At 39.4% G+C, this 12,846-nt stretch overlaps 1 protein-coding gene across 9 annotated transcripts in view; it reads right to left on the bottom strand.

Moving 5' to 3' along the window:
• IQCH (IQ motif containing H) overlaps nucleotides 1–12,846 on the bottom strand; it is a 225,769-nt gene that overhangs the window by 196,138 nt on the left and 16,785 nt on the right. For 7 of the 9 annotated variants that reach the window (XM_070468684.1, XM_070468685.1, XM_070468686.1 and 4 more), the window contains exon 4: nucleotides 11,466–11,583. In XM_070468684.1, coding sequence (XP_070324785.1) covers nucleotides 11,466–11,583 — 118 coding nt within the window. Of the gene's footprint in view, nucleotides 1–1,068; nucleotides 1,969–3,734; nucleotides 4,114–11,465; nucleotides 11,584–12,846 lie in introns of those variants that run through there. The other 2 variants (XM_070468689.1, XM_070468690.1) reach the window with 2 other exon arrangements.

Raw genomic sequence — 12,846 nt, 5'->3', positions numbered from 1 at the left:
CCCACAAAGCGATATAAGAAGGAAATAGCTTATGCTATTAAAACTAGGGCTTGAACATAAGAGGCTAAGGTTTCTTTCAGAAGAAGTTCTGAATTAAAAACACTAGGCAGCACATAATACCAGCTCCCCAGACATGAGCAGACCATAAAATGACATACATCTGAGCAGCAGATCCCACACAGAGTAATCAAAATTGAAATGCTTCACAAACAAAGTTGAGACAAGCTATTTACTAAGTTACAGTATTATCAGCATAACATTATTCTCAACAGTGTTTGCCACAAGTAATGCCTTCTAAAGTGTACAATGGTTAGTACCATAGTCCCCCTGGTTAAAGGTGTCTGCTATTTAATCTCAAAAGAAAAAGAATCCAGTCACCTTTAATGGTCTCATTCTTTCAACCAATATCACATTTAATTGAAAGAACAACAGACACCAAATCCTACTTCAAGCTATATGATCTAGATTTTTTCATTTGTAAAACTGGGTAGTATTAATAATACCTTACCTTCATGGGGTTGTTTGTGAAGTTTAAGTGACTAATGTGTATTAAGTATCTCACAAATGATAAAGTAATATTCAGTATCCTACAAGTAATACTTTATGCACTGAAACACCTCAAATATATAAAAATCCATAGTTCTTAATAGTTCCCTCTTCCCAAAAACCTAATTGATAAAATAGATCAATTAATCTTAAAGTAGATAGATAAAAGAAAGAATCATGTATTTATTCTGCTTTTCCTGAAAAATCTGTTTTTCAGATTCACCAAAGAGTTGCTAAGGGAAAGTTCTTCAGAGAAGCTAATAAGTGAAGAAGGAATGATAGAATTATAAAATCATCACTTTGCAGTCCCTAATGAAATAATTAGATAAATATCAGCTTTTGCTAATATCATTGGGTGAAAGGTTGTGGGGAACTTTTTATAAGACTAGATCAAGCTGGTAATACACAGACTTGCAGATCAATCTTAACATCACTAAAAGAAAAAAGAAACTGCCTCCTGATAAACAGTAAAAGCAAGTGCACGGTACCACCTGTGAAGTGTTGCCACCAAAAAGATGTTACCTGCATCCAGTCAAGCTTCTAGACAGAACTGCTGCTGTGATGTCCTCAGCTGTGTCCGACTCCTTGTGACCCCATGGACTGTAGCCCTCCCGGCTGCTCGGTCCATGGGATTCTCCAGGCAAGAACACTGGAGCGGGTTGCCATGCCCTCCTCCAGGGGATCTTCCTGACCCAGGGATGGAACCCAGGTCTCCTGCATTGCAGGTGGACTCTCTACCACTTGAGCCACCAGGGAAGACCAGATAGAACTGCTAGTTGACAAGAAATACTAGAGATGGGGGAACATGTAAAATGACACCATGAGATTGTAGTCAGCCAAATCCCCACCAAGCGGGCAGCGAACCTATCTGAGAAATGACCTGATTTCTTAAATAAGTGATCTTTTAAAAACTGAAGTATAGTTGACTTATAATGGTGACTTTTTTCATGAACCAAACTGTTACAGATAAAATGAGATACAAATGCAACACATGATATTGTACAACATAGGGAATATAGTCAATATTCTATAATAACTAGAACCTTAAAAATTGAGAATCATTTTATTGTACACCTGTAACCTATACTGTACAACTATGCTTCAGTTTTTCAAAATGAATAAATAAAATGAGCAACAACAACAATAAAACAAATGCAATGTGCAGACATTTTTGACATCCTGATTCAAACAAACAATAGAAAAATAGTTTTAAGACAATTGGGGAAGACTGAACTTGGACTGAGAATTATATAGTATTGTGCTCATTCAGTCATGTCCGACTCTTTGTGACCTTTTGGACTGTAGCCTGCCAGGCTCCTCTGTCCATGGGGTTTTTCAGGCAAGGATACTTAAGTGGGTTGCCATTTCCTTCTCCAGGGGATCTTCCCAATCCAGGGACTAAACCAGAGTCTTCTGTGTCTCCTGTATTACAGGCAGATGTAATGTTAAGTGTTAGGTGTGATAATACATCTGTGCTTTATGATATCCCCTCTTACATCCCTGCGAGGCTAGGGGACCAACAATCACAGCATCACCTAACCCCAAGCTGCTTCTAAAAGTGCAGGTGCCTCAAGTTCACAAAACCTTAAGATTTTAATTCCATTCAGATGTGCCCATCCTGTTTTCTGATTCTGGTAGGAGTTGAATTGTAGAACAAGAGGAAGGTTAGGGGAGACAGCTAACATTTATTCAGCTCCCATTTTGTGCCAGGCACCATAATATGCTGGGGGTTGTCATAATCCAAATGATGTGCTTTAGTCCTTAAAATGGCAAGAGGGAGTATATGAAATTATCCTCTTTACCAGTGAGGTTAAATGGCTAAGTGATATTACCCCAAAGTGAAGAGTCAGGATTTTGCTTATGTCTCTGTCTTCAAAAACCTCTTTCCATCATAACATGCTGCCACATCACAAAGAAATGTTGGTTGATATACTCTTGATTCAGCTTCCTATCTGTCAGATCCTTTACTTCCTCTTGAATACCCACAGGCACTGCTCTGGTCTGTGCCCTCATGGATTATTACATGGACCTCTATAATGGGCCCTAAGATGGGTCTCCTTGAGTCTGCATGACCTCCAGTATGACTGAACCTCTGGTTACTAACTGAAACATGTATCTTGCCTCTAGTGGTTTCCCTTAGAGGGACCTTCCTACTTTCCAGCCCTGTATTCTGCCACTTCCTCATGACTGCTCAGTGATCAGCCAGCCTCCACATATAAAATGTTCTCTCCACCTCTACAGGTGAGCAGGCTGTTCCATTTTCTGGGAATGTCCTCTTCTCCCCCCGACCTTCAGCTGTTCTCTGGGCACACTGTTACTAACACTGAAACTTGAATCAGGTGCAACCTCCTCTGGGAGATCTCCCCTAACCTCCATCTCTCCTTCTCTACTCCCAGCAAAATTCATTCATTCATTCCAACATTTATGGAAAGCCTCACTGAGGTGTCGGTGAATAAAAACAAGGTTTTGTCCACATGGATCTTACATTCTTGAAGCAATGAGAGGAATCAGTTAATGACCATGTAAACAGATAAAGACTTAATTTCACATTTCTATAAGTGCTCTAAATAAAATACCCTAGGAGAATGGGAGGCTGCCTTAAACATGGTGGTCAAGGAGAGCCTCTCTGAGGAGGTGACAAGTATACTGAGGCCTGAGTGGAATAGTCACACAAAGATCTGGGGATGATGGAGAAGTCAGAAATTGATGATTAATGAGAGGGGAATAACTGGAATAGCTAAGCTAAATAAGAGGCTGGCTTTAACCAGAGAAGGGACATTTCTTCCACTCCGACAAGATAGAAGACATAAAACAAATCTAGAGATAGAGAAATTAAATATGGTTATAAAAGGATAATGGTAATGGGAATAGGACTGTTTGTCTATGTGACTGAAATTGGAAGAATATTACTTCAGTAAGACCAAATTTGTTGTCTTCATGTATATGAAGTCCAGAGACAGGCTGTTCAGGGTTGGTCTGGGAGTCTAGGAAGTTGCTAGCTTTCTTTTAGTATTCAATTGAGTATTCTGCTATCCCTAATGCATGGGCCTCCTCCTCCTGGCCTATGATGGCTGCAAGAGTCCCAGCCAACACAGGCAGCAGAATAGAGAAAGGAGAAGAAAAGGATTGAAGAGCAAAAGTCAGATATCTTCTATGGAGGTTTCCAGAAAATTTCCCCAAATACTCACCCCTAATATTTCACTGGATAAGGAAATGGCAACCTCCTCAGTATTCTTGCTTGGAAAATCCCATGGGCAGAGGAGACTGGCAGGCTACAGTCCATGAGGTCATAAAAAAGTCAGGCACGACTTAGTGACTAAACAATAACAACATTTCATTAGCCAATACTTGATCATATGGCTATGTCAAACTACAAGGGACACTGAAAAATGGGATCTTTATATTGGGCAGTCATATACCCAGCTAAAAATCCGCGGCTCAGGAAAACCTCTGGGGCCCAGTCCCTTTCTTCTTCTGTGTCCTAAACGTCTTCAGAAGGTTGCCTTTTGTTCCTGTGCTTGTTAGCTCGTGGCTGCAAGATGCTTGCTGAAACTCCAGGTGTCATGGCTGTGTTCAGGGGAGAGAGAGAGAGGAAGGGGAGAAGGGGCATGCCAGTTGTTACTATACCCTTTCATCAGGAAAGCAAAATGTCCCCTAGAACCAACTCCAGGAGACTGCCACTCAGTACCCACTGGACAGAACTGAGACACATGGGCATACTTAACTGCAAAGAAGGCTCAGAAGTGAGAACACTTATTCCTCTTGGCGTGATGCCATCCTGAACAAAATCACAGCTTATAGTAATGCAGATGTCAGATGAATATTGGATAGGAAATTAACAATTTCTGCCACAGTGATCAATCTAATCAAGCTAAGAAATCAAGTCCAGTAAGACAAAAGTGATAAATAGTGAAATGATGAGGGATCAGTGGGTTGAATGTCCTCACGGTAATGAAGAATTGTTGGAAGAACATATCATGTGAACTGGCAGGCCAGGACATGGAGGTCAGAGATTGCTGTGCTTGAAACAGATTTTAGAGATGATGTACTTACTGAGCACAACAAGCCCGGGCATTCAGCATACCCCCCTAGCCAGAGTGCTTTTGCCAAACCTCTAATATCATACTTGCCCTCTGTCTGTAGAATACCTGACTACGGGCTGTGAGCACCTACAGCAGTAAAATCTGCATTCTAGCACCTAACACACAATAGCATTAAAATCAAAACATTTGAAGACATGAGCAACTCTCATGAGTTGGTGGCCAGGTAATGAGGTCCCCCTACATGCCCAGAAGTTAGCATCCCCTGGTAAGCCAGGGAGAGAGGCAGGAGAAATTTGGGATGCCATCTTTGAAATGTTATGGAACCACGGGATACCATATATTAATAATAAATTTTGAGTATGCTTTTCAGTTGTAATAAATAGCTTATGATTCTGGAAAAGATGCTATGAGTCATAAATATGTATCTACTTGACTCTTCTCATAGAAACAGTGTCATTAGAAGATATAGGCCTAAGGACCTACTTTTGCCCATTTTTTTACAGAAATAAGCCCAAATACCATGTTTAATTACCTGTCTCATTAGCCACAACTTATGTACACTGTAAAGTATAAACCTCTTTATATATGTAAACCACCTGAATGGTTACTAATTACAGAAAAACAGCATTGTATATGATAGAGTATAACAGTGTATTATGAATAATTCTAATGTGGCTTCACCATTGCCATATTGGTATCACTGCAACAAATCAGAAAGTAAAAAGGTTGCTTTTATCAGGAGCATCGCATTGAGAAGTCTCTTTGGGAAATTTTATTTATTTATTTTTAAATATTTATTTGACACCCTGGTCTTAGTTGCAGCATGTGGGATCTAGTTTTCTGACCAGCAATCACACACCCTTCATTGGGAGCGTGGAGTCTTAGCCACTCAACCACCAGGGAAGTCCCTTTTTGGGAGAGTGTAGAGGTACATATCTGAGCAAAATTCTGGGGATGGTTAGCACCTTTTGTAAAAAAAAAAAAAAAAAAATCAATTTTATTCAGCTGCTTTCTTTATTTCCTCCAAGTTTCAAGCTGTAACTTTTCCTGTGGCAAACACAGGGATGGAGGTCAGGGTTTTGCATTTTTAACATTAGTGAGGAAAAGCCAGCGCTCTGAGGTTACACAGAGCTGAGTTGAATCCTAGTTCTCCTGTTTCTTAGCTTTAAATTACTATCATCTCTTATCCTTGGTATGCTCATCTGTCAAATGGGGATGACAGCCATTCCTTCCTTCAGAAATGTCGTGAGGATGAGCTATGACTTCATCATCATGGCTAACACAGGCTCCTGCATGGTCTCCCTGCCTGTACCCTTGTCCTTCTACACCACAGTCATCACATGACAGTCAGAGGGACTCTTGTCAGTTGTAAATCATACCCAATCGGTCCTCTGGTGAAAATCCTCCCATCTAACTCATGATCTCTGCAGTCCTCACAGTGGTCTGTAAGATCCGACCTCTACCCCTGTTCCTACTTCTCTCCTTCTCTCCTACATTCCTCTCCATCTTCCTTGCTGTTCATACTCCTAATTCAGGGTCTTCAGCGGTTCTGCCTTCTCTGCCCGGGATACTCTTCCTCCAGGTAGTTGCACAATGCCTTGCTCCCTCACGTCCATCAGATTTCAGCTCAGGTGACACCTTACAACTGAGACCATCCCAACACTCCCTATGTTCCTACCCTAACTGTTCTTTCACCAACTAACATACTATATGTTTACTTTTCAAATGGTTTTCTGTTTTCCTAATGACTACATTACCTCAACTAGAATATAAGCCCCCTCAGAGTAGAGAAGTTCGGCTGATGCCTAAAATAGTGCCTGGTACATATCAGGTACATAACTGAGGTTGACCAATATTGGTCAGCAAATAATCAGAAGAATGAACACTTACATAGCATTCACCAGGTGCGGGGCACTGTTATAGACATGTACATGTGTTACTTCATTTATCCTTACAACAGAGTATCACAGAGCCCGCTTTGCAGGTGAGGAACTGAAGCGTAGAGAGGCTAAGTGGCTTGCTGAGGCAGACAGGAAGTGGTGGGGGGCTAGAATGGGATGTAAACCCCTACTTCTTACCATCGTGTTGCCATCTGTTGTGAGCCTGTTTCAGGTTGGACGCTGTCTAGTAGCTGGTTACAGCAATGAACTAACAAAGTCTCCCTGCTTTAGATTAATAAAGACTTGAGAAATAAAATAACAAAACAGAAATAGACTCATAGACATAGAGAACAGGCCGGTGGTTGCCAAAGGGGTGGGGGGCAGGAGAGGGATGGACTGGGAGTCTGGGGCTGGTAGATGAAAGCTATTATATCTAGAATGGATAAACAACAAAGCCCTAATGTGTAGCACAGGGAACTATATTCAATAGCCTTTGATAAACCATAATGGAAAAAGAATATTTTAAAAAACAATGTATTAAAAAAAAAGGCAATATATAAACCTTAACAGGTCCAAGTTTCTATAAAGAACAGTAAAAGTCATCTGTAGGATAACTGGGGAAATCTGAATATAAACTGAGTATCTACTATATTCAGGAATTACTGTTAATTTTGTTAGATGGGATAATGGTATTGTGGGTAAGGAGGAATGTGTTCATTTTTAAAGATGTACGTAAAAGCATTAAGGGATGAAATGTCATTAGATCTATATTTTAAAACATTTCAATAAAAAATAGGTGAAGCGAAACTGGTAAAGGTTAACACTTATTAAATCCAGGTGAAAGAAAAATAGTTATTAATACACTATTTTTGGTTTATTTAAATAGTTTCATACTAAGAAGGTTTTAAGAAGTCATAGAAAGGGAAAAGTAGTTTTTAAAGTATATTCTAATGAGAAGGCAGAGTTCACAATGCTTGTTGGTTTCTTGTAGGCATTCACTTTTCCCTACTTTACTCTATAAAATCCACCTGGTATTTCATTAGCAAAATTTTCCCACCCAATATTAAGTGAGATATAACCCACAGTGAAAATCTGTAAAGCAACCCTTTCTTACCCTTTTTCCATCTTTGATCTCTCATCACATTATTCCTCATAATGACAGAAATCCTCAAAACTTTAGTTTTGATCAAATTTTGAAAATCATTCTCAATTAGATCCATATTCACAAAATTAAAGATCCTTCCCATCTTATACACAGATCTTGCATATTGCTGTATCGAATTAGATCACAATCTATATTTTTACATTCAATTGATAGAGTATCAATTTTATGGAATTCATTTGGAGAATAACTCTCAAGCAATGAGATCCAGTTATTTTCCCTGCTCTGTAAACATACGATTTGTATCATGCTTCTAAGTAGTTCCTTGGATTTAAACAATTTTAGTTCAGTTCAGTTCAGTCGCTCAGTCGTGTCCAACTCTCTGTGACCCCATGGACTGCAGCACGCCAGGCTTCCCTGTCAATTCCCGGAGTCTACTCAAACTCATATCCATCGCGTCGGTGATGCCATCCAATCACCTCATCCTCTGTCATCCCATTCTCCTCCTGCCCTCAATCTTTTCCAGCATCAGGGCCTTTTCCAATGAGTCAGTTCTTCACTCCAAAGTATTGGAGTTTCAGCTTCAGCATCAGTCCTTCCAATGAATATTCACACAGTAGGAAACCCTCTCACAGGTGGGTCTGTGGGGAGTTTTGGAATCTCAGAAGGCAACATAGCCGGGAAAAAATAAAAAATCCACAGAATACACACCTAATCGCAACTGTAGAAAAGAGAACTTTCCCGCGGAAGGCTCTAACCTAACAACCCAACATGCAGCCTGGCCCACTCACAGAACAAAGAATTGAGTGAATACCGAAAGAGAGCTAGCCGGTTAAACAGTTTAGGAACTTCTGTTTTGAAATTTGCCTTCAGACAGCTCGCCAGACACAACAAGAAAATCAAATACTCTCTTGGCCTATAAAGTTTTTCTCCTTCTCTTCCTCCCTCCTTCTTTTGTGTTTGCTATTTTAAACCCTTTCCTTGACTGCTATAAATATATGTGTGCCCACGGTGCCTAAAAGAAGGGTTGGGCTCATGTTGATTTGGAGCTAAGATACACTTTAAAGAAAAGGCACCAGAATACGGCTTTTTCAAATGTTACAGAAGAGTGATAATTCTTCATTGTGATTCTTAATTACAACTGAGCAACTCCAAATGATTTGTCATTTTAGTTTTTTCGTGTGAAATGGAATTCCGAAAACAATTTATTCACTTTGGAGAAAGAGCTTAAAGTAGCAACTGGGGTTTAACCTAGTTTAAAAGGTTGGCAGTGGGCAATTAAAGGTGGCGATATCCCAGCTGGATTTCACAACTACTCAATAATACAAGGTTTTGAGTTGGTGCAGTAGGCTTACAGAACAGCTGGCAAAACAGCAATGTTTGTCATTGACTTTACAATGCAAAATTAGGGCTATCTTTGTGTCAGCAGTTATGCATTTTTAAGCAGATGTCACTGATATTAGATATAAAACAACAATAGGGATCCAGGCCCTGGAGGTAAGTCAGGGTGGGAAGCAGTCCGTGCCTCTTTCTAAATGAAGCTCACCCCTGCTTGCAGTATTTAAAAGAACATGGGGCATATAATATCCCTTATCTTTATAATCATTTGCCAGGATTCAAAACTCTTTGAGGAAAGTAAATTTCTTATAGTTTTTTTTTTTTTTCTTTTTTTCCTGGAATAATATTAGTAACAGCAACTATGTGTTCTGAAATAGTCCTAATTTCATATATTTTATTTCATTGTCTTTATAACCTAGAGATCTCCAATTTTGTGTTTATGAACCATTCTGGCTCCCCTGAGATTCTTGGCAAAATAAAAATTTAATGAAAGCAGAGACTTAATAGTAACAAAGATGAGAAGTTTAAGTTCCATTTATGATAGCACTTTTTTTTTTTTCTCCCATGAGAGTCTTTATTATTACCTGGTCTTTTCTTACTGATGGTGTATCTCCATCACCCAAGAATGGGGACCTGGTCTGAATTGTTCCTCCCAGTGTGCCTCTAATAGTCCTTGGCACATAGTAAGCACTCCACAGATGGTAACTGAAGAAACCCAATGTGACAAGTCCAATTACAAAGACAGGAGTGAGCTGCTTTGAGAGTGCAAAGTGGAAGTCATACAAGAGTATCAGGATGTTAATCATAGTGTATTAGTTCAGGCTGTTGTATCTGAATGCCATAGACTGGAGGCTTATAAACAACAGAAGTTCCCCACTCTCGCCTCCTCCTCCTTTCAGCCTCTGGCAACCACCAATCTACTTTCTGTCTCTATGGATTTCTCTCTTCCTGTCTCTACTCCCACATTCACTGGAATATTCATTGGAAGGACTGATGCTGAAGCTGAACCTCCAATATTTTGGCCACCTGATGGGAACAGCTGACTCATTAGAAAAGACCCTGATGTTGGGAAAGATTGGAGGTGGTGGTTTCCAAATACTAGGGTGTGGGTGTGCACGTGAGCTTTGTGTTGCTCTGTGAAAACTGCTACACTGTGGTAAATCTTGGCATATTTGTCACACGGAGGAGGAAATGGCAACCCACTCCAGTATGCTTGCCTGTAAAATTCCATGGACAGAGATGCCTGGTGGCCTACAGCCCATGGGGTCCAAAGATTCAGATACAACTGAGAGACTGAGCATGCACAGATCTCTCTTAATGAAGGAAAAAAATGACAGTAAAAATGAAAAAGTGTGATGTCATCCACACAAGGAATATATATATAAACAAAATATATATAAAATACTATGAACAAAAGACTTGAAAGACAAGTGCTTAGGTATAACCCACAAAATAAAATCGGTCATTTGCAAAGGATTGTCATGATCTACACATATTAATTCAAATATTCCGTATTTTGCAAAAAAAAGTCATTTAAATTTTGTCATTCACTCCTCATATTTCTTTATGTCTTTGTTAATGTCCCCCTTTTATTTTTGCTATTTTATTTTTTTATAGCAAAACTGCTTTATGGCCAACGAGTCATGCAGCAAAAATGCTTGAGGCGAAAATAGTTGCGGCAAAGATGTCCACAGCAAAGATGTTTATGGGCAGAGTACCTGGAACTGATACAAGCAACTGTAAAAAGGGTGCCACATGATGGCTGCCCAACTCTGTGAATATAGTAAAAGTCACTTTTAAAAGGGAGAATTTTATGGGATATAAATTAAATCTCAATAAAACTATTGTTTTAAAAGGGGTATCACAGTGGTTAAGGGCACAGTCTGGATTCATGATCCTTGCTCTGATACCAGCTATGTTCTCTTTGCCCATCCAATATTTAACATTTCTGAATCTTCGTTTCTTTGTCGATAAAATGAAGATAATAATAATATCTCCTTCTAGGATTATTCTGAAGATTAAACAATTTAGCATCCCCAAAGCCTGAAAATAACACCTGGTACCCAGAAGAAGTGAGTTGTTATCACTTTGGGGGAGTCAGGGAGGGAACAGGAATTCAATTGAGAGCACACCCAAAAGGCAGAAACCTCTTGGGCTCTATTCCTTGCCACCTGGAAACTTAACCACAAAGAAAGCTCTTTTGTCACAGAAATTGACTATGCCATGAACATATCTGAAACAACAATGGCATGTTTTTCCATTTAGAACACAATTTCCTACCTTCACTCTTGGGGGTGGGGGGGGGAAGGTCTCTAACAGCTTTATGGAGATATAATTGATAAACCTTAAATTCACCCTTTCAAGGTATACAATCCAATGTTCAGTAGATTGCCAGAGTTGTGCAGCCGTCACCACTGTTTAATTCCAGGACACTTCATCACCCCCAAAGACACCTGACAACCATTAGAAGTCATTCCCCACTCTCCCCACCTCCTCCTTCCAGCCTCCGGGAACCACCAATCCACTTTCTGTCTCTACGGATTTCTCTCTTCCTACCTTTACTCTTGGAAAGGCACGTGGAAATGAACTGTGTTCCTTTTGGGGTTGCCAAAGTTTCCCCTCAGATTCCAGAGGGAAAATAAATGTTTTCTGATCAATTACAGCTGGGAACAACCTAAGTTTAAGAAAATAAAAATAAAATTTGCTATCCTTAAAGCTTCAAAATTGTAATTTAAAACAATGCTCCCTAGTTAAATTACATTTTATAGGAAATATTCTATTGGTAATTACAATAAATTTGACCAACTTTAGTATTTTTACCACTATAAAACTGCCGTTGTTTATTAAGCATAAGAACTTCCAAATCTGATAAGGACCAATATAGCATGAATAAAAAGCTATATCTCTGGCTGAGTTTATATGACTTATAATTGACAGAATTACTGCACTACAAAACATTTCTTGGTTAAGAAAATATAATATGCTGTATTTTGTTAAATAAAGTTAAGTAACAAGATAGCCAATGTTAAATATATTAAAAATGCTATTCCCTAAGCAGTTCATCCTTATATCTTTAAACTTCTGCTGTTCTATGTAATTGCAAAGACTTAAGGATCAAAGTCTTTAGAATTACACCTGGCTTCCCAGGTGGCGCTAGCAGTAAAGAACCCGCCTGCCAATGCAGGAGACCTGAGTCGCAGGTTTGATCCCTGCATTGAAAAGATCCCCTGGAGAAGGAAATGGCAACCCACTTTAGTATTCTTGCCTGGAGAATCCCATGGACACAGCAGCCTGGCGGGCTACAGTCTACAGGGTCACAACGGTTGGACTCAACCGAAGCGACTTACACTGAGGATAAAAAGTGTTAAAGATCTCCCTTGTTAAGCAGTCAGGAGTTCCATGGGATAGCAATGCGCAAACAAAATAAAGTTATAAGAATGTGCATATAGGTGTAATGTAGATCTTAAAATAAAGCAGGTTCTTTAAAATGGCTAACATAATTAAGGTCAATTAAACTCAACAACCAATGACTCAATTTCTTGATTCTATTGTGATGTCCACTTCTATAAAATTATCACTAAAAAGCAATTTATAGACTTCTGGTTTCATTTCAACATGTAAAGGGCTTGGAAGTTATCACTCCAACCTTCACAATAAGAAACGGCTGAAAAAACAGAAAAGCAACTCTTCTTAGATACATCAAAAAATTGAGGAAACTGCAGGGAAAGCTGCTGGCTTCAAAACTGGAAAAAGAAGTGGATAAAACCCAAGAAGTGGATAAAACCCAGAAACCTGCTGCTAGAGCCAGTACTGGAAGAACACTTAAATTCTAATCAACAAAGTACTGGAGTTCAGTACAGATTCACTCGAGAGTTAAAATCTCTGAGGGGCCAAGTCTTAGCACAGCCTATAATTTCACGAGTTTTACTTCTAGGAG

The sequence above is a fragment of the Odocoileus virginianus genome, chromosome 6 (assembly GCF_023699985.2).
Source record: "Odocoileus virginianus isolate 20LAN1187 ecotype Illinois chromosome 6, Ovbor_1.2, whole genome shotgun sequence".
NCBI classification, from domain to species: domain Eukaryota; kingdom Metazoa; phylum Chordata; class Mammalia; order Artiodactyla; family Cervidae; genus Odocoileus; species Odocoileus virginianus.
The sequence above is the reverse complement of the archived record's forward strand: the minus strand, read 5'-3'. Positions and strand labels throughout refer to the sequence as shown.